Source organism: Parasteatoda tepidariorum, chromosome 12 (assembly GCF_982258835.1).
Source record: "Parasteatoda tepidariorum strain Cologne lab strain chromosome 12, Ptep-v5.0, whole genome shotgun sequence".
Taxonomy (NCBI): Eukaryota; Metazoa; Arthropoda; class Arachnida; order Araneae; family Theridiidae; genus Parasteatoda; species Parasteatoda tepidariorum.
The window spans coordinates 45,741,398-45,767,149 of NC_141766.1; the positions used below are offsets into that span (position 1 = coordinate 45,741,398).

Here is a 25,752-nt window from a genome sequence, read left to right on the forward strand (position 1 = left end):
GCATATTGTAACTGTTGTAAAAGTCTTGGTTGTAATGGTTATACATTCTTTCCAAAAGCAAGCTATAATGAAATGATTTTCTTACCATATTTTGCTCTCTTCCATCTTGATATCTGTAAAATTTCAACCCTCTCATTTATCCATTAAAAGCCATACTTTTGATATTAATTGATGGTATTGATTGATAGAATTAATAGTCGATCAATTAGCGATAACAATTTAACAGAAAAAAAAAGGAACAAAAGAATTTTTGCAGACTTTTTTTAAAAAAAGAAAAAAAAAGAGGCCATAGTACTCTCGTACTTAATAATACGCACACTTTAATACTTATTCGCGAAAAAAAACATTGATATGATACTTTGAAAAACTATTTTTAACTTTGAATAATTAAAGTAGATATAACTGTGATAAAATACATGTTTTGTTTCTGTTTCGCTAAGACAAACATTTACATAACTTTGTCATTGTTTTCCTTACATCTCAACACATTGCAACCTGTTCAATTTTCCATGAAATCAATACTCTGAGAATGCTGCAGAGTTTATTTACCAAAAGTCAGCAATATTTACCACAGACGTACATGATTCTTTCAATCTTTTCTGATCCCAGTCATTGATAATTCTTCGAAAAGATCAAATTTTGATATTTATTCTAAACGATGCTAAATTAGCAGAAATTTTAGCGACACTGTCGTCAGCATCCTGTATGATTGATTTTGTTTTGCAATCTACTTCTTTTCTGGAAGTACCTTACGTGAGCTATTCTAGGGGTTTAAATAGTGCCCTCTGAATGTTCGAAAACCAGATTCGATCAAGCTTCTCAGCAATCATGGGGCTGAGACTTCTAGCTTTAGCGTGCTTAGTGGGAGCTGCATTAGCTGGTAAGTTGTTAACATATTACCATTGGATTACGATCAAAAGGATTACTTTATCATTTCAAGGATATAAATTGAATTCATCATTTCTATCAACCGAATACAGTTGAATCAAAAGGATGATTAACTTTTAAATTATATCATTAAAATAAATTACTTATATTTAACAAAAAGTATTTCCTTAACTTTAAAATAAGTCAATATTAAATCAAAAGTATTACTTCATCATTTCACGCAAGTGAATGGAATCGGTTATTTCAGGCATTTAAATAAATTGAATCAAAAGGATGATTAACTTTTTATTTATATCATTAATATAATTTACTTATTTTTAACGAAGAGTATTTCCTTAAGGCTACAATAAGTCAATATTAAATCAAATGGATGATTATAAAATTTTAATTATATTGTTAAAATAAATTTTGTTCTCAGCAAAGAGTTTTTCCTTAATTTTAAAATAGGCCAATATTTAATCAAAAGGATTACTTTATCAATTCAAGCAATTGAATAGAATCGATTGTTTAGCAGTGGAATAAAATTAAATCAAAAGGATGATTAACTTTTTAATTATATCATTCATTAACTAATTCCTTTTATTTAAAAGCATAATTAAAGGCATAATTTTAATTCAAGCATTTATATATAATTTAATCGATTATTTTTCAATTATAAAATTAAATAATTAAATTTTTATCTAACTGTATTCCTTATGCTCTAAAATAAGGCAATGCAAATTAACATATAATTAAATATGCATTTAAAAATATATCAAGGACATTATAGGAATATATGTATAAGCTGTATTCTATAAGCTTCAAAGTAATATTTAAAAAAATGAATAGGAAGAAGAAACTTTTGGTCAATAAGTCGAAATATATAGTTTTAAATTTATCAAATTTTATTTAAAAATAAAACTAAGTCTTTGTAGGAATAGTTATATTCTAAATTGACAAATAACTCAACTTATTATCTAATGTTTCAGCTTTATAATTTAGGATATACTGAATTAGTTGTATATAGCATTTCTTCAATTTTATTAATTGTTTCACTATTATAATTGGATTTTTAATTAGATGATTAGATAGCAAGTTTCAACTACTTTTATTTATCGAAAAAACTAATAATAATTTATGTAAATAACAAATCAAAAAAATTATCACTTAATTATTTCATTACGCCATTAAATAGAAATATTAATTTTTTAAACTTAAGAAAGTCAAAGTGATTATTGTTTCTGAATTATGCATTCCCTTTATAATTGAATATATCATAACTTACATGCAAAAGATAATTGCTGAATATTTTAATCTTAATAATAAATAATTTGTAATATTAAATATACGCTCATTTAGATTAGTTATGTCAGCAATTTTAACTTGGGGTCTACAGAAAATTAAAATTTCCAAAAGCCAGGATAACTTTAGAGAAAATAGTCTTAAAATTATTCAGATTTTAGAAAAATTAGGTTACATTTTACAAAAATATTAGTCGCTACTCGGCTTTTTACTCACTTTGATGACACGCCACCTAGAATTTGTAGACCTTTGATTATAATACTGATTAAAAAACATGCTTAAAATGATACCAAGGATTATTAACTATATATAAAAACGTTATGTTTTCGATAAACTACAGATACATAATTTTTAATCTTTATGATTAATAATGTAAAATTATTTCTAAATAAATATGGACTGATGAAAAGTTCTTAATTCCTATATTTGTGAATATGTGAAAATTATTCTGCATGTGAATATGTGAAAATTATTCTGCATGTGAATACGTGATAATCATTTGTATGTGAATATGTGAAAATTATTATATATATGAATACATTTAAATTTTATTTGCAGGCCCACTCCCCCTTCAGGAGGGTCAGAGACAATGCGCTAAACAATGCTCACGAGGTAAGTATACTTTCTTACATAAATATGCAGTAATATGCATAACTTAAATATGCAGTACAATAAAAACAAAACAATTCACTTAAATCTTAAGTACAATGAAAAATATTCTTTTAAATCTAAAAGATTTTTATTGATGCTATATATTGGCCCAAACTTATATATAATAAAATAGAAATAATATAAAAATTTTTAAGAATTATTGCCCGAATGAATTTTTTATATAAAAATAAAAGATTTAAATTTTAGAGAAAATTAAGAGAGCAAATCAATTTCAATAATAAAAACTAAAAGCAAATAATAAAAATTAATGTTTCGAAATGATGATTAATGATTTGCTTCTTTTAAGTGATTAAAGAACATATGTTGGAAATAATAACTTTTCTTAAAAGTAAAAGTAATAATAATAAATAAGTAAATAAATAAACAAATAAATAAAATTAATGGGAAATTTGGCTTAAAACCAGGTATATATTTATTGAAAATTATTTGTTGCTAATAAATCCATCTTTTGAAATCTACCTAACATTACGAGATTCAGGTTTTATCTAAAACAAGTAACTATCCGCCATACTCCGTGCTTCTTCATATTTTTGTCATTATTTATATTAAGAATTTGTATATTAATTTGTGTATTGTAAACTTGTTATTCTTTCAGCATTAAACCAACCAAAATTCGGATATGAAATCGGCAAGACTTACACTTATGAATACCGAGGCGAAAATGTAGTATCTGCTACAGGAAAACCAAGGCAAAAGGCAACAATCGAAGGTTTAGCTGTTATTCACGTGGTAGACCAATGCGAGATGGTTCTCCAGGTACTTATAATTTTAACATTGTACTTATGATTTTAACATTGTACTTATAATTTTAACATTGTACTTTTAATTTCAATATTGTACTTATAATTTCAAGGTACTTATAATTTCAATAAAATTTTCATGTAAATAATAAATATAGAAACTTCATATATTTTCAAGTAACGACAAAGAATAATATTAAAAATTTATTTTATTCCTCATAAGTTAAAATTTGAAATATCTAATTTTCTTACATAAATATTATAGCTTATAACTTCATTACCATTTTGTTATTCAAATTAGGGCAATTTTAGTTTCATTGTTAGGTTATTGAATTATTTTTACTTAAAACTAAATATAATAGTAAATTATTTGTGCGCATTGCACCTTTTTAAACCTTTTTGCCCCTTTTATCATCTGTTTAATTTTTGCAATGAATACGGATCCAAATAAAGAGTTTTTTGGTTCAAAAAATTCTTATTAACAATAAGGATAAGTATTAATGCATAGCTGTAAAATTTAGAGCAAGTTACCTCATACTATTAGAAAAAATCAGAGAATAACATTTCATAAAATAACTTTTTTGGAATGTACAAAACTGCACTTACAAACAAATTTGAGATTTTGTATTATTACAATTTAATCATAAAATATAATTTCATGCTTTATTTGATCAGTCAATTAAAAAAAGAAATAATAAAATAGATAAGACATTAATGATTTAAATTTTTTAACTAGGGTACTATTTTGAATGAAATTTATATATTTTTTTTACCTACTTCATGATAATTTATATTCAAACATTTTCGATTAAATAAATTTTCCTTACCTAATAAAATACCTAATTTTGAAAAAAATTCTTTGATCATCATTGAAATCAATACCTGTAATTCCGATTACACATAGTTATGTTTAAATCCTTTGTTCCAAATTAATATCTTATTTTTAATTGCAGTTGAAAAACTTGAGAGTTTCGCAAAAACTATCACCTGAAGAAATTACTGAACTGACTCAAAAATTGGAGTTACCAGTACCATTTTCATTCAATGATGGTGCAGTTGAACAAGTATGTCCAAGCCAAGATGAAGATCTTCAATCTCTGAACATCAAAAAGGGATTGATTTCATCTTTCGTAAACACAATGTCAGAACTCAACAAACCCCAAGAAGTGAAAGAAGTGAGTTATCTTTACTTATACTTCACTTTACTTAACTGTAAATGTAAACTAGTGAGTTAAAATACTTATAAATATATAATTTTATTAATATATCTGTAAAAAATATTTTTTTAATATTCTTGTAAACAAAAATATACCCTACATAAGATGTATTCTATTCTACTAATATGCTTGCAAATATGTTCCAATCAATTAATAATCCTATAAATATATTTTTTAAAATTTAATCAGTTTTAAACCTTATTAAATTCCTCTAATATTTCTAAAACATATTTTATTTTGTTAATTTACCTATAAATATATTTTCTTTTGTTAGTTGTAACAAAGCTTGCATCGCTATACACAACGCAATAAGTAATTAGAAATTTAAACAAAATTAATAGTTTTATTCGTAGTTAATAGTTTAGTTTTATTTGTCTTTATTCATGACCTAAAATTAATACTTTACCTTCATTCCGAATTTGCTATATCAGTTTACTTGACAATTAAAAAACATAAAAAAATTAGCTTGATTTAAGATAATCTTTTTTTGATTTTAATCTTGATTTAAAGTTGCTATGATACAAAAAATAAAGTTTTTACGAACTAATTAAGTAAAATAAGTCTTTTTAAGAAATTTTGTAGCGTTTTTAAATACCTGGAAATAACATAATTACCAGATGAATTTTTTCCTTCATAATATTTTAAAAATTTGAACTCTTTAAAGACCACTAGAATATAGAATTCCATAAAAACTATAAGCAGGCATTCTATAGAATGTCATTAAAAACGGAGAAACAAAACAGACCTGATACATTGTTGGTAACATAGTATTACTAATATATAGTATTACTATACTTATAAAATTAATACTACGCTTATTATTTAACTATATAGAATATTTGTTTTTTATTTCAGTTCGACAGCTTAGGACACTGTATGACTAAATACACTGTTCAAGGATCAGAAATCCGAAAACAAAAGAGTTTGAAGTCATGTACTAACAGACATTCATCAGTCACCGCCATGATTACAAACCCATATGAAGCTTCTGACTCCGTAAGTTAGGACAATATTAACATGTTATTTAAAATTTAAACTTTAAATTAAACTCAATTAACATTAATTTAATTATTTGCTTTTTAGAAGATTCACACTCTTCCAGTATTCCCTGATGAGAAATTGGAGTGCACACAAATTGTTGAGAACAAAATTATCAAGAGTGTTCAATGCCAAGAGCATGCCCAAATCAAACCTCTGAGTCAAAAATCCAGTATCATTAAATTTGAAGGCCAAGTTGAACTTAATTTGTTAAGCACCAGTAATGACGACCAATTACGAACATGTAAGTTAAAAAAGTCATTTATTACTGTTATCATAATATGGTCATTTTAATTTTATTCATTTAGTTAAACTATTTCAGTTCTATCAGACAAACAAATTTAATGATCATTCAAAGTCAGACGAGAAAAAATTTCTTTTAATATAACTGCAAAATTGAGCAGAGCATTTAATCAAATAACAATTTCATAATAAGATAATTAAATTAAGATAATTAGATGCATTAAAAATCAATTACGCGTTAGTTTTTTTATTTTTTGTTTTTTCTTTACAGTCTGGCTTCTTTACAGAGATAATATTCAACGAAAAGAATATTTATACTGAGATTAAATGCTTACAATTATATCAAGATAGTATTTTTCATCAATTCAAGTATTGTTCCTGATTCTATACTTCAAATTAAATAAAACTTTAAGAATTAGTTTAATAATGAAATATTAGGAAACCTTTTGTTAGAAAAATGCTTTTTTTATATAAAATACTTTAAATCGAAATCAAATTTAATTTTTAATTTAATTTAAAAGTTTCTCTTGATCATTTTTAAGTTGATCAAGAGGATAAAAACTAATAAAGAATGTTGTAAAATTATTATTTTATATTCTTACATAATAAGTAAAATAAAATGCTGTTTTTTAAAAGATTAGAATGTAATTAAATTCTAACTTAAAACTATTTTCAGGGCACTCTAACTGGGCACAACAATCTCAGTCCGAATCTGAAGAAAGCCCAGAAGCTTCAAGCTCCAATTACCATGCTTCGGGGGCCAGACAATCCCAGCTCAACAATGCCCAAAACTCACAAGAATCAAGTAAAAAATGGCAACAATCAATTATGTTCAACTATGAGGAACCCAAAAGCGTCAAAAGCCAAGAAAGAGAAACTGAACAGTTATTGCGTCAAATGTGCTCCAAAAATGAACAATCAATGGACATCACCGTCAGCAAGGATTTCATCCAACTTGTCAGCCTTGTAAAGGATTTACCATACTCATCCTTGACACGAATCCACTCTTCATTGGAGTCTGGTCGATTGTGCTCATCAAGGAAAGTACAGTAAGTAAAATACCCTTAAAATTTGATCAACTTCATCGGATACAATTTCAATTGCTTAATACAATAAAGGACAATTAAGGAGCCTAAATTAAAAAAATACAAATGAAACCTTGATTATTAAAACCAACTTACTTACATTTTTAATGAATATATCTAAGTCATATAGAAGATTCCAACTTTCTTTGGTGCTAATGGTTAAGACCCACTTCTTCCAGTATAGATGAGATCGATTTATCGATGCCTGGATGAGTAGTATTCGTATATACTTAAAAAAAATAATTGCCATTGCCTAAATAAGGTGTGATTGACAGTGCCTCGATTAAATAAATTTTCCAATGTCTGGAACAGAAAAATTAAACATAATTGAATGTGAAAAGTTTGGCAGTTGGATGAAAGTTGTTATAACACATTTCGAAAAATTTGACTTCAAGAAAATTTTCTTAAGTATTTGAAAATAAAAGGTAAAGTAAATAAAATTTATTTTACAGTGACTTATTCGTGGACACCTTACCAATGGCTGGATCTGATGCTGCTATTAAACACATGGTAAAATTGTTGGAAAGCAAAGAGATAACTGGATTGAAAGCCAAGCTTTGGCCAGCATCTTTGGCTTTGATTCCAAATCCATCAAGGGAAGCTGTTTCTGAAGTTGTTGTAAGTATACTTTTGATTCAGTATGTTTTCAAACAAATCTGTATAAATGAATATTAAAAACAAATTCTCAAGGCATTTACTAAATAATAATTCAGATAATGCGAAAAACCAAAGATACACTTTTGATTAAATTTTTTATTACATTTTCAAAATTATAATAATTGGTTTAAGTTAGTTTAAATTTTTAAGAAAATATGAACTTTTCATTTTAGCCTTTGTTGCGAATGCAATCCTCAGAACAAGAATCAAGCCCACCATCTCCCGTTATATTGCTAGGAGTCTCCGCTATGGTCCACAGATTCTGTAGCGTGCATGATTGTGAAAAGGAAAGATCAGTTCAAGAAATCACTTCAATCTTAAACCAGCAAATGGGACGACAATGCTCCAACGAAAATGAAGCCCAGGTACTTAACAATTAATTATGAAATTTCAATGAAAGCTACATAATCGTTTTCAATTGTGCGATTCAATCTAATTATATAATTAAAAAGGAATATTCTCTTTTGTTATTATTTATAAGTTTTCTTTTCATTAGATTCTAGCTGCATTGAAAGCCTTTGGTAACATGGGACACCATGGAAATGCAGAACAAACCATTTTGGCATGTGCACAAGACAAGGACAAATCTGCTCGTTTGAGGTTGGCTGCCATTGATGCTTTCAGACGTATTACCCAGGTATATTTATTAGTTAATGTCAAAATAATTGTGTAAGCTTTTTGCTTTGATCTTTAAGATTCTAAACCAGTATTGTTCTTACAAATATGAAAATGCTAGGTAAATGAGGAGTAAGTTGATACTTGACAAATTTTCAACAATTTGAAATCTTCATATTTCAACGATAAGCAATATTTCTTGATTAAAACAACAATTGTTATTGTTCTATAGCTTAAAATTATTTAATTAATGACTATTGTAAAGTGAAATTTTTTAAAAAACACTTAAAATTATTAAAATTTTTCTTGTTATTGACAGAAACGACCTGAAAAGTTAGTTCAAATCTACAGAGATACTCAAGACAGTTCTGAAATCAGGATTGCTGCTTTCTCCAGTGTTATGAAGCAATGTGATGAACAGCAACTTAGAACCATCAAGCGAACTGTTGAACAAGAAAGGGATGTACAAGGTAATGTTTTAAATCCTAATTAAATTTGATACACTGTTCGAATAACTCGAACTTTTAACGAATTCAATAAAAATGAAATAACACAAAAACACTAATATTTCGAATTATTTTAGTATCTGCCTACGTTTCAAGCTACCTCAAGAACATGAAAACAACCTCATCTCCAATGAAGAAGAGTGTAAAACGGGCTTTGGAACAAGTTGAAATTAACCCACCGAAAGTCAGCTACTGGCAAAATTCCAAAAACATTGAATTCTCCTCCTTCAGTGAAACATTCAACATTGGAGGCTCTGTTGAAACTGACATTGTTCATTCACCAGAATCAAAGATTCCACAATCCGTAACCGCAAGGTTTGACGCTGATGTATTGAACAACAACATGAACATTTTTGAAGTAAGCATTGTCATGATATTGCTTGTTGAAGCAGCAAATTTATATTAGAGAACTTGCATTGAAGTTATGAACCATTTTTTTCTTTCAAGTGTAAAGCCTAATTTGAAAGGCTAATGCATGGCTTAAGCCATTAATAGTAAAAAAAAATTCCAAAAAATGAAATGTAAATAGCGAAAGCAACTTAACCATTTCAGTGGGGATCAGATATTTAACTTATTTGATAATAAGTAATATTATTAGATCAAAGACGTAATTTTCAAACTCATTCTCAAATGGGGACAAAGCCAGAATTAAATTAAACTGTAATTTTACCAATTTTCAAACCGTTAAAAACTTTTGGATAAAAACATGTTAAGCCACAATGCTTGAACAGTTAATAGTTTGTTGTAATCTAGATTGTGTGACACCATTTCTATTTTACCAGAAAAATGACACAATCATAATAATTACAACTTATGTATTGTTCATAAATCATTCGCATCTCTAATAAGATCCCGTGGGTCTGTGTCAAAAAGAGTTGTTTAAGTCATAACTTCAAGGCTTACTGAAAAATAATGAATTTTATAGGGTGATTTGCATACGTATTTGTTTTATACTATTATTATTTTAAATAAAATTATCTCGTTTTTTAACAGATTGGAGTCCGAGCTGAAGGTTTCGATGCCATCTTCAAGAACTTACTCGGGTTGAAGGATAAGATTCCAAAATCATCATCTCCTTGGGAACTCTTTAACTCAGAAAGCGTATGTTGAAATCATTTTGATGTAAATTTTCGTGCAAATTATTAGTTTATTATGACTAACAACTAAAATTTTAAATTTTATTTTAGGTTTTTGGAGGAGTTGAAGCTGAAGCATCTGCTTTCATCAGAACAATGAACACTGAAATCTTAGATATCTCTTCTTCTGATATGTCTGAAGTTGGAGAAATGATCAAAATTGCAGACCTAATGAACCAAGTAATAATTTGTTTCGTTTCAAGCTTTAATTTTGTTTATTACAGAACAAGTTACCTTTAATTCGTAAAAACCTTTCTGTAATCTAAAATCCAACTTCTAACATTTGAAAAGTTTTCTTTTTTTAACAATTTCCCATACTCAGTAAAATTCCATTTTATAATTTCTAGAAATATTTCAAAATGCATGAATTTGATAATTTTGTCTAAATTAGGTGATAAATTGAATATAAAAAATGAGCAAAATTGTAACCACAGGAAATTTCTTACATCAAAATAAGACTTTTTTTAATATTAAATATAGATTAGTTGTGAGCCATAATACTAGATAAATGCTTATTTTATTCCATCAATTATTGTAAAACAATTACAATTCTGTTCTAATATTTTCAGCTTGCTCAAGGCAAGAGTTCCGATTTCTCACAAAGCTTCCTTTTCCTGAATTCAAAGCTTATTATTCCCAGTGTAACAGGTAGATCATATTCTTTGGGAGTAACCGGAAGTGCTACTGTAGGACTTACAGCCACTACTAAATTAGATATCATGAGATTCCCACGAAACACTGATGCTCATGCACGTTTCCAACCAAGGTAAGTAATTAATCATGTGCTCCTAGTTCAACATAATATTTTCCTAAAAATGTACTCTACTTTCCATTATAACTGTTTATATAATTATTTAAATTTTAGCTTGAACGTTGAGCTGTCTACAACAGTTGGTATCCAGTCTAACCAGCATAGACCCGATATTAAATTGTCAACACGTATGCACTTGGAATCTAACTTGGAGGCTCAATTTAAAATTAGAGATGGACACTACGCTATTGCCAGTGTCACACTTCCAACTGAGAATGTTGTTCTAGCTAGAGTTAGGTAAGTTTCCACATAGAAATATCAATTTATAAAATAATTTTTGCGATATTAAGTTTTAAAAAGAAAACTGCGATGTCTCACTTACATTATGCAAGATCAATTTGCATTAGAATAGAAGCTAGCTGATCTTCCCAAAAATTATATATATTATAAACTTCATATTTATTAATAACAAAATGGCTTCTGAAATAAAAAAAACGACTCAATTTGGCAAACAAGACTGTCTATGAGCTGAGAAGATTTATTAAATCCATATGGAGAAATCTTCAGAAGAAGGCATTGGTCCACATTGGGCTGCCTGGGAAGATGTAATTTCACATTTTATGTTGCCGTTACTTTTAAAAATAGACATATCATCGATATATAATAAGGAAACACTGAATTTGCATTGTATATTAATGTCTTTTTGAGTAAAACTATTTGTTTCTTCAATAAGTGGTGAGTTTCAGTAGCATGTTGTATTTATTTCGCTTGGAGTTAATTTTTTATGAAATCTCTGTTCCAGCTCTGATATTGTTGAAGTTGATTCTCACCACCAAGAAAGACCAGTTTTTGAACAGATGCAGAAGAAGGTTGACTACTGCTTTGACAAACTGCAAAAACCATTGGGTGTTTCAATTTGCGGAATGTTGGAAGTTCCAAAACCTTTTGTGACCAGATCTTTCCCCTTTATTAACGCTGGTGTTGGAAGTATTGAATTTTCAATTAAGAAGACTGACCGTAATCTGAAATCATTTGAATTGAAATTGGAACGACCAAGACACGCCGTAAGTGCAAAATTTACAGATATAACATTTTATTTAGTTTTATAAAGATAAGCTTTTTTATTCAATAGTAATTGAGGACCATTTATTTCGAGTTCAAATAATTACATCATGTAATTCAGTACCTTTTACAAATATATATTTATAATTTAAAATATAGTAAATTTACATTGTATTATAATATTGAGAACTTTTAAAATTCGGAAGTCATTTACTTAAAAAAATATTGCCTTAAAAACTACGCAATATTAATGAACTTAAAATATGATTAGGCACCTGTTCAGAAGTTCAGAGCATCTTTTGACACTCCTGGATCCCAAGTTAATCGACGATTTGCTGCCGAGTTGGATGTAAAACGCCAAGGAGAAGATTACCAAGAATATTCTTTGCAATTGACATCTCCATTTAAGAACGCCGGTGGCTCAGGTACATTGATCTCGATTCATTTAATAACAAAAATGGTTTTAACTGAGTCAGTTGGTTAAAAAAAATGTTTGAATTTCGCAGGTTCACTCACTCTCAGACCAGAACTTCTTGATAGTGTTGTTGAAATTCACAGTGGATCATCACCATTGCTTTCATTCAAGGCTTCTTCTCAGATTTCTTCATCTCGTGCCAAGAAAGTGTTCAAGCCATCTGTACATCTCCAAATTGGAAGCAAATCACCTCTTCAAGTTGGTGGAGTCGTTTCTGTCACACACGGAAGAAAACAAGTAATTTCAATTGACATTCAAGCTAACAAGCCTAGTAGACGACCTATGTCTGTAAGAGGTACGTATTCAAGTTCAAACTAAGTAAAAGTTAATTATAACAAAATATATTTTGTAGTTAATAGAATTTCATAAAATTACTGATTTAACAAAGCACTTGATGTTCTTCAGTTAGTAATTAACTCCTTGGCACACTCAGTGACTTTTGAGGACGTTACCAAAAATGTATTTTAAAATCGTAGAAATTTGTTTATTTACATAAATTACTTTTGCATATTATTTTCTTCAAAATTTTATTTCCGTTTGTATGATATTGAAATCTTCATTATTTTCAAATTTGATTCTGCAATAGTTTATCAAAATGTCAAAAAAAAATTTTAAATTCGTTTAAATATTAGTTATTTAGTTTATTTGTTCCCAGTAATTATTTTAGTAAATAGAATTTTGATCCGCTTTTTAATCCTAATATATAAACTGGATTACTGAAAAAATTCGCACTATTCATCACTGAACTTATCAGAAACATAATAAACAATTGTGGATCATAGAAAAACTGGAATTTTAATCGAAATATCAAACTAAAAATACAAAATTATTAATTTTTTAGGTAGCATTACAAAAGAGGGAAGCATTGTTCTTTCTAAGAAATCCGAATGGAAAATAAGCTCTGATTTGTCTTTTGAAAGTAGCTTCTTTGAGAGTCAAGTCCGATCTATGCTTGAAAAACAATCAAAGCAAGCTGAAACCATATCTGCAAGCATTGAAACAGAATACAAGAGAGGATCTCAGAGGCATTCAATGTCATTTTCTGGTACTGCTCAACAGAGTTCATCTAAAATTAGTACAAACGCTCAATTCCAATCCACTCAATTCCCTTCTACAAGCTGGAGTTTGAAATGGGAAAGGCAAGGAAAACCACATCAGTCAATGAAAAATGATATTATTTTGAGGTATGGCCAAAACCAGGAACGCAGTTTCATTAGTGTTAAACAGAGTAGCCATGTTCCATCAAAAGGACAAGGAAAATGTAATGTTGTAGTTAAAGTGCCACAATTGAACATTGATAGTGAGCTGACAGTTACTCATGAATTATCATCATCAGAAAGTGCACACAAACTTCAATTGGAAGCAGATTTATGTTACAAAGAGGACAAACACATCAAGGGATTCTTACATTTTGACGCACCATCTGTTAAACCACTTAGAGCAAGCTCAGAAATCCAATTAGAATTGCCTTCTGGTAAACTGTCATATTCTAATGAAATTAGAGAAACAAGTTCTAGAAGATATGAAGGAAACACACAAATGCAATGGAAAGAAAGCAGACCAGTACAAGTTAAATACATCTATCAAGTTTTGAGTGACAGATCGAAATTGCATCATGAGCTTGACGCTTCACTTCAACTTCCTTCAAGGCAAAGTCCAATTCAAAGCAAATGCTCTTTAGAGGTTAGCAGACAGACTGTTAGGATTGATGGATCTTTGAGTTCCCGACGATCACCCGATTATACCATTCAGGCTGAACTTACTCCATCTGGAAGAAGTAGCTTGAGACTTCAAACACCAAAAGTTGATGGAGACTTGAAGATTCAAAATGAGCAACAGAAGAAAGCTTTTGATCTGGATCTTAGACTTAAGGGATCTCAATCAAGACGGGTAATTGCATCCACAAAAGTTCAGTTGGGACAGAAGAAATCTTTCGAAGTGGAAATGTCATGGGATGCTGATCGACAACCAGAAAAGAAAGTTTCTTTCACTTCAAAAGGAGAAGTTGCTAGCACCAGTTACTCTGTAAGTTCACAATTGCAAATAGCTGATTTACTAAGCTTATCTTTCACCGAATCTGGACAAAAATCTATTTTGGGTAACCACCAAGGCAGCGTAGAAGCCAGCATTAAAAACCATCAACCAATTCGTGTAGATTATAGCCATAAGTTATCCAACGGACAAAGTAAATGTCAGCTTAAATTCTCTAGGAATAATGTCGAAAAAGTTGAAGCAAAGTTGGAAATGAAGTCAATGAAATCTTCAAATGGACAAAACTTAGACATGAAAGCTTCCTTAACATCATTGGTTAATTCTTTCCAAACTAAAGAAATTGAAATTAGGCATTCGAGCCAAAAAAGTGGTTCATCAGTGGAAAGGCAAACTTCAATCCGTATCCAAAGATCTCCTAGTAAACAGTACAAAGCGGAATTAAGCTCCGAATCTCAACCCAAAGGAGTTCAAATTAGAGCACAGGTAAATACTCCTCATAAAATGTTTTCTCAACAAACTGCAGTTATGTCCTTCCAAAAATCAGACAGCTCTATTTCTTCAAGTTTAAGTATTGAGCTCCCAGAAAACAAATTGTTCTCCATCAGCTCTGAGATGCAAAAGCGAAGCCATGAAGCAAGCGCTACAGTAGTTGTCAAATCTCCATTTGAGTCAGCCCAAGAAATTAAAGTACATTTCGCAGTTGATAACCACAGAAGCATTAAAAGCTTTCTTTCTTATTTGGATGTGAACAGCGCTAGGTTAGCTGATGTGGAAGCAACCATGACCCAATCACCAAGTGAAACAAATCTGCGATGGCAACTGAAAGTTTCTCCATCTCCAAAGGTAAAATTCCAAGGATTGCGCATGTCTCTCAAGCAAACTAAATCGTCATTAGAACTTTCTGGAGAAGTTCAAATGCAAGGAGAAAAAACAATTACCATTTCTTCTCAAGTATCTAAGCAAAGATCTGGAATTTCTGCTTCTTTCAGCTTGAACACACCATTTAAAAGACTTCAAAGTATTAATACTTCTTTGATGCAATCTAAAAGTTCAGTACAGCTTGCAGGATCAGTTCGATACATGGAAGACAAAGAAATTTCAGTAAAATCTGAATTCGCAAAGGAAGCATCCAAACTTTCTGCAACATCAACTCTTTCAACTCCTTACAGTCTTAAAGATGCTAAAGCACATATTTCAATTGAAATGGAACCATCACAAAAAAGTCTCATTGCTTTCATTGATGCTAATGGACAACGAAAAGGAGATGTTGAAATCAGTTACTCTTCATCATTCAGTGGAATGGAACTGAAAAGCCGTATGAAAACAGCTCATTCTCAAGAGTTATCATCTCGCATCAAGTTGGAAAAAGATGAAAAATCATTCACCTTTCAAGCAAAGATGGTAAAAGGAGCATCGACTTTACTGTCATCCAGAAACAGACTACAATCAGAAAGCATGGAACAGACTCTATTAGATCTTCAAATCTCAAGACAACCCTCTTCCGACCCTAGAAGCAGCGATTTGTACAGCATGAGATTGTCTGGACCAGTAACACCCTTAACTCTAAGCATGTCAACATCTCGCATCCAGGGTAATGGACTATACATAGAGGCTAGTGCATGCCAAGAATCTCAAAGTAAATGTTATAAATTGAAAACAACACAAAAAACTCCAAAGAACTCTCAAAAATATCATCTTCATCAAGAACTGTCTGTAGAACTCGAAAAATTAACTGGCTCAAGAAGTGAAGTAGTTGGCACAGCCCACTTACTTGCAAGTGCAGAACAACGTGACTTCATATCAAAAATTACAGTTGAATTCCAAGGACAGACTCTTGGCTACGAAATCAGAGCTCACAAAAGAGTAAATGAAAATGACCACTGTACCATTGATGCCCACATCTTTAAACCAAGTGAAACATCTCGATTTAGAGCCAGTGTTTTGCACAGTCATGGCCGACTTTCCCTGGAAATTGAAGCTACTCCAGATTCTTCAGTTCCAAACAAAAAGTTTGCCCTGGAAATCCAAAGAGAACATAAAAACAAAAACGAATTGTCTGGATCCCTTAAATTGTCTTCCCCCAAAAGTGAAAAGGTACTTTTAAAGTTTTTCTCACTTTAAGAAAATATATATAAATTTAATAAATTTAAAAAAATATATAAATTTAAAATAAATAAAAACTGAAATAAAAAAAAATTCAACGCAGAAATAGCTGTACTTGAAATTAAAATACATAGCATTACTTCACTGAATTTAGAAAACTAATTCTTTCATACTTAATTATTCATTATCTGAAGGAAGTGTTATACGTTTTAAAAGTAACTTAATCCTCCAAATAATAGTTAATCAATCAATTAATGTCTTGAACAAATCAAAGATATTTACTATAATAATATCAAGTAATTAGTTATTGTAATATTAATTTGACAAATGTAAAAAAAGCATTAAGTATTTTATTGAAAACCTGGAATTACTTTATGCATCTTAAAATGATTAGAGATAATTGAACAGTTTCACTAATTTTTAAACTTAATTGTAGATCACAAAATCTTATGGGTTTAATAGAGTATGCAATTAAAAAATATTTTAACCTTTCAGCCAATCATTTTGACTGTCCAAATGCAGAAACAAGGTTTGATTCCAGTTCAAGGAAAATGGGTGCTCCAATACTCCTCTATCGAAGGATCAAGAACTCAACAAAAAGTTTGGACTTTAGAAGTTTCTTCTCATTTGCAACAAAGATCTCAAGGAAAGAAATTCCTTAACTACAAGCTTTACAATGCCGGTAAATAGATGTTTAATTTGTTAAATTATAATATATATTATTTGTGTTTTTAAATAGTTCATTGAACTTTCAGAATTTTAATTAGTAATTTTGCATTATAGATCGAAGTATAAGCGCTTCTCTTGAAATGAAAAAGGAGAGCTCCAGACTTCAAGATTCTTATGGATATGAATGGAGTTACCAGAAACAATCCAGTCTTAAGAAAGGAGGAGTTTCAATTAAGCTTTCTCAAAAAATGAACGGTCGACCTCAACATCTTGACATTACTGTAAGCCATACACCATGATTATTGAATTTATTTACATGAAATTGTAGTTATATTTGTTATTACAATAATTCTTCTTTTACAGTACTATACTCCAAATGTGGCTTTAGAAATTCAAGGACGAGCAACACAAGCACCACATGTTAAAATGTCACTCCGATCAACTGGACAAAAAACTAAAGAAGTTAAAATTGTATCAAACAATAACTGTGTTGAATTGCAAGTACTTGAATCAGGTATGTACATTGCAGAAAACTTTATCCTCTAAAAATACAATTACCAACTGCTCCGGATACGCCAAAATAATTAAAAAAACGGTAAATAACTACAAACTAAAATTCGCAATTTGAATAATTTAGCTAATTTTTTAAAAGGCTTAACATGACATAACTGTAATAAAGTGGTAAAATATGAGCCTACAAATTCTTTAGAAATAGTGGATAACAATCTAATAAATTGAATTTATTAAGCAAAGAATCACGATTAATAATTTACCACTCGAAAATATTTACAAACTGTTCGGAGCAAGTTGGAATCTCAGCAATTATTAATCTTCTTACTATAATTATTGCTATTATCTCTTTGCACTAATAAGTGCTTAGGCACTAATTGTATTCCTTTAAAACAGTTCTTTTCTTGACTTAAAGAAGATAAATAAAGTAATTCGTTCATGATACATATTGATTCTTACTAACAGTACCTAAAATTCTCACAGTAACAGGTCCTTATAAATAGTAATGCTCAATGATTAAAGTTAATACCATATGACAAAACATTCTTGTGCCCTATTATCATTACATTATTCAAAACTTAGCATTTATAATAGTTTTTTTTTTCAAATTTGAGGAAAGTTAAATAAGTAAAGATACACTAATGAAATATTAAAGATAATATTTGGAATATACCATACAATGATTACATATTTTGTAATTAACATCTTTTTCAGCTCCTATCTGGAAAAGCTCTCTTTGCGTCAATAAGCGAGTTGGAGAAACTTTGCAATTCGTAAGTGCTGATGCTTACTATCGTAGACACAAGAGTTTGGACTTCAGCGTTGGAATTGACCCTCAAACTGAATCTTTCATTACAATCCAAATGCAATGGGATAAAAAAGACATTGTTCGTGCTCTGGTAAGTTAGCTTATAATTTTACATCAAAAAAATAAACAATATGTTCTAAATTCTAACTATATAAACAATAGTTCATATATATTTTTAAGTGAGTTGTTTCCTTCAAGTCATTTATGAAATATTTTATATAAATAACTTGACAAATAATATGTATTCCCTATGCACTGAAATCAGCCTTCCCATTATTATTAAAAATTTTAAAAAATGATGGTGAAATTACCAACAATGTCCATTTTAATACATTTGTGACAAACACTAGACATAATTTGTTAAAGAAATTATGGCAATAATATGAAAAAATAGTTGAGAGCATAAGAGAAATGAGAGATGAGAAATATAGGAGAACATGAGAAAATATAAAGAAAATATGAGTATGAGAATTTGTCAAATTTATAAACGTTAAAGCTGTATGTAGAAAAAAACTTCTATCATTAATGAAAATTTATTACTAATGTTATAAATTTACAGGACCTGTAGAAACCCGTTAAAATGATTGTAAGATTCGAAGTTTTAGTGAAATTAGTGCAATCATAATTATTTACGAAAAATTTTATTGATATAAGTAAAACTTTTATTTTCAGGAGGAGGTTACTGGTTTAAATGAACTTCTGCAAGATCGTTCTTTGCAAGAATTAGAAGAGAAATTGAGACAGGAAATCGAAAAATTGAAAAACGATGTTATTATGCCCGTTTACAACGAAATTATGGATAAAATTAGACACTTGAAACAATTGCAGGAACAACGAGTCAGAAATCTGCTCGAACAACATCAAGAAATGTTGCAAGACCAAGTTAAACGATTCCAACAATATAAGGAGTCTATTGCTAGCTTGCTTGAATCAATCATGTAAGTATCTTGAATATGTCACGTAATTAACTGTGGAAGTGATAGCATATATCACGTAATTAACTGTGGAAGTGATTGCATATGTCACGTAATTAACTGTGGAAGTGATTGCATATGTCACGTAATTAACAATGGAAGTGATTGCATATGTCACGTAATTAACTGTGGAAGTATGGAACTATTTAATTGATGGCAATAAATTTATTAAAATCTGAAAGCAAAGAGATGAGAGTAAATCAGAGATGCCAACTTGCAGCGGGTACATATTTTCGAATGGTAGTCTTTTGATTCTCGGTTTAGTAAATTCTATTTGTGGGTATTTTACTCATCACTAATTCTAAATAACTCAAAACCTCATGTGATAATACACTTTTTACCGGTAAACCATGTTGAGTATTTTAAAAAGTAGGAAAAATTAACCGAAAATCTGAAAATTTTAGTTTGTAATTCTTTATCGTTTTTAAAAACATCTAGTCCAATCCGAAACAGTTGACATTTTTGAGTAAGCTTCAAAACTAAAATTTATCCTTAAGGTATTTATGCATAAAGTTAAAATAAAGTATCAGCTCAAAAAGTACTATCTTTAAGAATTGTTTATATAATTTCAAATCATCCTACTTTTTACTATCTTGTGATAAATGTTTCATTTATTTATTTGTAGACCCTGGGAGTACATTCACGACGAAGTACTTGTTCCTGTATATCAATCTTTGAAATGCGTAATGGATTCCTACTTGCAACTTGCAATGAAACACATCCCAGATATCTCTAGAATCATCATGGAAGCTACAAAAGAACAACTCGAATACTGTTTGAAGAAGTTCTGCGTTGCTGGAACCTTTTGCTACGATATCAGACGAGTATATGAACGTCAAGGACTGCAACAGGCTCAACAATTAACCATGCAAAAATTGATCAAAGTTCAGCAATCAATCCAGAAACAATGTTGGGAACAAATGGAGCAATGTAAGTGTAAATTAATAAATGTTTCTTAAATATATCTTGTAGGTTAAGATCTGTTATTTTCTTGAATAGTAAGTAGCAGTTTTAAAGTGACTTTAAACGTATTTCCTTTGCCTCAAATTCGATGCCGAATTTCATTCTTTTTGCACTAATTATTGATATTAATGATTTTGTTTGAACATTTTTCAAAGATTTGAAAGAGTTATGAACTCAATGAACATTTACCTACCAAGCATTACCTCATTAAATTGGTACCAAATTAGTTTTATAACTTCAAAATTCATACGCTCTTTAACCACGCCTCTTTTTCTAAGAACTCAACTGTTACACCTGTAATTGCATAAAATTATCTTCCAGCTAATGAATCGTTACTTTATTATTAGTATAATTTTACTGGTGTCGATTTACAAAACTGCATCAGGAATTACCTAAAACTCCACCTACTTAAAATGCAATAACTTATTTGGGACAAAAATAGTCCCCCTAAATGCAGCAACTAATTTGGGAAGGAGAGAGTATAATATATTATGTTGCATAAGTTTTACTAAACTGTGAAAGCGTCATTGACAAGATGGCGTCTTATTTCTTAATATGAATATGTTGTGAAAGTGTCATTGGATGATTACATCTTTCATGCCGATTTTCTAATTATTGTTCATACTTTCATACCTTTTTTTAACAGACAGACTCGTATAAGCATTCTTCTTTTGTTTTTCTTTATAGCAAAGCTGAAAAGGTTTAAAATGACAGTATAAGTTAAAATCTAATAAAAAGAATATGCTTTTTTAATTCAAAAATGTAACATGCCTTTAAAATAAAAGTATCCTTAACAATTGCTCATGAACCACGCTTATGTAAGTTTTTCTCCAACTTAGCGATATTCAATATATGTATTTTTTACAGGGATTCCTGAATACAGTCAAAAACTTGCTGAAAGCATTGAAAAGTATGCACAAAATGTCGAGGAGATTATCAAGACAATCATTGAATCTGAAGCCTTTGCAAAAGTAATTGAATACAGTAAGATAGTCAGTGAAAAAGTTTTCCACTATAGCACTGTAGCCGCTGAAAAAGTTCTTATCAAGCTGGGCAAAATTTTCCACATTATTAGCGAAGATGAAGATTTCCAAACTATTCGATCTATGACTAAGTTTATGACTGAAGGTGTTGAGAACCAGGTATTAATCACATCTTTCTGTTTTACATAGAAATATTTGCTATAGAATATCAGCTACGTAGTATTTTCGCCTAATTAATCACATTAATATTTGTATTGCATCTTTAAGCGGTTAATATCATCGATTCTTATTTATTTCAATATTTATTATTATAAATTATATTTATTTTAATCATTTTAAGTTTTTAATTATGTTAATTTATAATTAATATAGGTAAAGAGCATGTGGCAGAACAGGGAAAGCTATGTGAGACAGCTTAAAAACATTATGAGAAAAGTATGGGAACTCAAAGACGAACTGAAATCCCAACTGAAGAGCCAATGGGAAAACAGGGATGAATACAAAAGAAAAATCCGAAGCGTATGGGAAGAATGCAAAAGAAAAATTCAAAAAGTATGGGAAAACAGGGACAATTATCTCAGAAAGCTGAAAAATGCATGGGAAAACAAGGAAAAACATCTCAGAAAATTACAAAATGCATGGGAAGACAAAGAATCTTTTGTCAAGCAAGAATTGGTCCCTCTGAAGCAAAGTTTAATGAGCAAAAGCAAGGAATTGATGCAAGGTCGATTAGAAGTCCCACAATTTGATCTTCAACAAGGAAACATCAAGGTTTTAGTTCGTCACCCCCTTACACAAAGCCACATCCAAGTAGTGCAAAACGTATTGAGAGCTTGCCAACGTAAGTAAAAATTGAACTCAATTTTGTTTAGAATAGTTTTGTTTTGAACTCAATTTGTTTGTTTTGTTACTCTATTTCGTTCAATTTTGTTTCAACTTTTATCCATTTATTGCCAGTTGGTTGTTTTCATCTAGGGGGAAAATAGCGAATTCTTTAAAAAAATGTTCAATAAATTTTAAAATATAAAAAATATATATTTGTTTTTTATACGGAGTCAATTCTTTATAACATGATAGATAATATTACAAAATTAAAAGCTTTAATCGAGTTTAAGTTTCTCCAACTGAAACAATTTTTCTAAGTGAAAGAGTATTAACTAAAAAGACTTAAAAGCCTTATGAATGGTGGAATTAGAGTTGAGTAAAGTTTAATAGTCAAGTAGATTTTAATAATTATTATAATTAAAATATGTATAGGTCTGATTTTACTTGTTAGCTTAATTTCCTAATTTCATATTTTTTTCTGATGGAATTTATCACTTCATTTGAAAATAGGACTTTAAGATTTTAACTATAATTTTGCTTTTACTAATTATTCTTTTCTTTCTTTTCCAGAAAAAATGCAGCAACTTATTAGTCAACCTTGATCATAAATGGACTTTTATTTAATATATGTGTGTGTCTTATTTAATTGCCGATTTTTAAATTATTAAAATTATTTATAAAGTGTAAAAATTGAACATAGGTGTCCAATAAATGTTTCAAAGCTATAAATGTCTTTGTCTTCTTTATTACTTTTACGATGAAAAAGCTGAGAAATAAGCGAGTTTCTGAAATAGTTGTATGTTTAACCTCATCGAAACGGGCGAGTCATATATGCATACCTGCCAACTTTTACGCATTTGGCGTAAAATTTTATTTTTATATTTAAAGTGGTAGTAAATATATACTATTTTTTCTTTTATAAACTTAATTTTTCAATGATTTTGATCACCACTATTCTTAAAAAATTAAGCACATATATCAGTATGAAGTTACTATCATGGCTGTAGTACCACAGGGTAGCATTCTGGGACCGATATTATACATATTATACACTTACGATTTTCCTATAAACAAAGCCGATTATAACAGCATAACAGCCTATTACGCAGACGGTACCGGTATTATTATTAAATCCAGAAACCCAAATCATGCTCTTCAAAAACTACAAGACCATATAGACGAAATAGAAGACTGGTGCTTAAAATGGAAAACTGCAGTAAATGCTGGAAAATCACAAATATTAATTATACAAAAAAGAAGAATTAAAATACTTCTAGAACTTCAACCAAAAATGTTCAACATACCAATACCAATAGTTAAAAAAGCAAATTATCTTGGCCTTATAATTAATAGCAAACTCACCTGGAATGATCACATCAAAAGCACAATAGATAAAGCAAATGCAGCAATAATAGCCATACAACCATTAATATATAATCAGAATATGTCACTTAAACTAAAGAAGCTACTATATACAGCAATGATCCGCCCAATACTTACCTATGCCTCACCTGCCTGGACAACGATACCTCAACATCTACTGAAGAAATTAAACCAATGCCAAAACAAGATCCTTAGAAAAATAACCTGTGCAAGATGGTTCATCCGGAATCCGCAGATTTTTTCGATAAAGACATAGAATGTAAAACAGCAAATTTTAATGAAATCTTTAAATTTGAAAATTATATCAAAGATAAAAACTACAGACCAATAGCTGCACATTTCACCTCCGACGCCTCATATCATAACTATCAAAACAAATAATTTCATCAACCTTTCTGAAAATAACGTTTACTCATGCTGATACAATTCTGAACAACTCCAAAATCAAACAAACACAGTTAAGAGCAAGCTGCTCAATTTATTTTTGATTCCTTTTTAGTTATCCAAGCAAAGAGCTTGAAACATTCATAAAAGCAACTCCAGTGCCTGCTTACCTCATTGCTCAACCAAAACTGTTCAAAAATTCCAGATGAATGGGATAGGGGTCGCTTCGCGGCCCAGGTGCCCAATAAAATCTAAACACTAGGACTAGGATCATGGCTGTCAACTTAAGTTTTTGCAAACAGAACTTATTTTTTTGTTTAAAATTGAAATTTTAATTCCATTTTAATACCAGTGGGAAAAATGATAATGGAAGGGATTAGAAGTTGGCAGGTATGTATATGCATTCTCAGGGTGTCTATAACAGAGATGCCAACTTGCTCCGGACAGCAAATATATATTTTGAAGTGGCAGTTTTTCAACTGTGATTCTTGGTTTAATAAATTCAATTTTGTAGATTTTTATCCACCACTATTTCTAAATAATTCGTAGGTTTATGTAATTCACCATTTTACACTACTTATGTCATGCTATACCTTTTAGAAAGCAAGCAAAAATCGTCAATTATTTCAAAAACTTACTGTGCTGTTATTTACCGTTTTTTTAATTATTTTGGCGTGTCCGGAGCAGTTGGCATCTCTGCTATAATCAGAGTAAAAAGAAAATAAAACTGGTAGCTAAACTATTTTTACAGCAGTTTATTTGTGGGCGGGGTAATAATAGTTTGTTTTATTTAACTTGTAACTACTTAATTCGAATTAAAAAATGTATAAATACACTTCTGACAGGATTGGATGTGTTAGATTTAAAGTAAAAGCAAAAATAAGTCTGTCAAAGTAGCTATGCCCAAACTTAAGCTACCGCTTTTTATTTTTCACTATCATGATTCTGATTCCGTACGAATGCATTCATGACTCACCCGCCTCGAAAAAGTTTAAGCTATAAAAGGATTAAGGCAAGCAACGTTAAAGAAAACAAAAATATTTATAAAATACAGACAACTGTTTCGGATGCTCAAAAGGCAACCTTCATCAGTGCAACAGTAAGAATTTAACACAAAGGTCACCCACTTGTGTATTTATAAAAGGGTTATAAAAATTTCTTCTTCAGTTCATTACCACTAGGAGATATACACCAAAGAGCCATTGCATTATGACCACCCTCTATCTATAACAATGGGCTCGCCCAGGTTTTCATGGGGCACATTAGGATCCATAATCCTCATAGGACAATCCCTGACGTTTGTAAGCTACTTGAACATAGTTGCAGACCAGGTTCCCCCATTCATGACTACAGTTTTTCCTGCAGGGATGGTGTTTACCAACAGGATAATGGACCATGTCATAAGGGTCGAATCGTCGATGAGCATTCCAGTGACTTTCAAGTCATGTCTTAGCCCCCAAATTCGCCTGACCTTAATCCAATAGAGCATTTGTGGTCCTACTTGAAAAACCAAATTCGTGCTGCCACGCTATTCCTTCGTAATGTGAGGGAATTGCAGAACCAGTTGGTGAGCGCTTGGTACCAGATACCTCAGACTACCTATCAGCACCTTGTGGAATCAATGCCAAGGCCGGTGCTAGCAGTTTTGAGGGCTAAAGGTGGTCCTACATGTTATTAGCAGGGTGGTCATAATGTAATGTCTCTTCGGTGTATTTCGCACTTGCAGCAATTGGTGGAAGCTATGCAATATATAGCAATTGGCGTTACAATTGCAAGAAGGAATAATTTTGAC

General features: G+C 30.0%; 1 protein-coding gene across 1 annotated transcript; it reads left to right on the forward strand.

The window, feature by feature from the left end:
* The first annotated feature begins 525 nt into the window (after nt 1-525).
* Nucleotides 526-22,922, forward strand: LOC107450574 (uncharacterized). The gene is made up of 29 exons (XM_016066401.3): nt 526-880; nt 2,728-2,781; nt 3,437-3,597; nt 4,535-4,756; nt 5,654-5,794; nt 5,882-6,080; nt 6,756-7,128; nt 7,617-7,782; nt 7,995-8,186; nt 8,318-8,458; nt 8,756-8,906; nt 9,020-9,300; nt 9,936-10,043; nt 10,130-10,258; nt 10,648-10,844; nt 10,944-11,126; nt 11,632-11,893; nt 12,163-12,316; nt 12,398-12,661; nt 13,208-16,452; nt 16,957-17,143; nt 17,245-17,411; nt 17,494-17,644; nt 18,355-18,539; nt 19,121-19,386; nt 20,048-20,352; nt 21,253-21,527; nt 21,741-22,209; nt 22,764-22,922. The coding sequence occupies exons 1-29, from the start codon at nt 790-792 to the stop codon at nt 22,793-22,795; spliced, it is 8,751 nt and encodes a 2,916-aa protein (XP_015921887.1). The 5' UTR covers nt 526-789; the 3' UTR covers nt 22,796-22,922.
* The last annotated feature ends 2,830 nt before the right edge of the window (nt 22,923-25,752 follow it).

Coding starts and splice junctions, on each gene's coding strand:
- LOC107450574 (XM_016066401.3), top strand. CDS start 790: ATGTTCGAAAACCAGATTCGATCAAGCTTCTCAGCAATCATGGGGCTG. Junction 8,459..8,755: donor CTTTCAGACGTATTACCCAG/GTATATTTATTA, acceptor TGTTATTGACAG/AAACGACCTGAAAAGTTAGT. Junction 10,259..10,647: donor TTGCAGACCTAATGAACCAA/GTAATAATTTGT, acceptor TAATATTTTCAG/CTTGCTCAAGGCAAGAGTTC.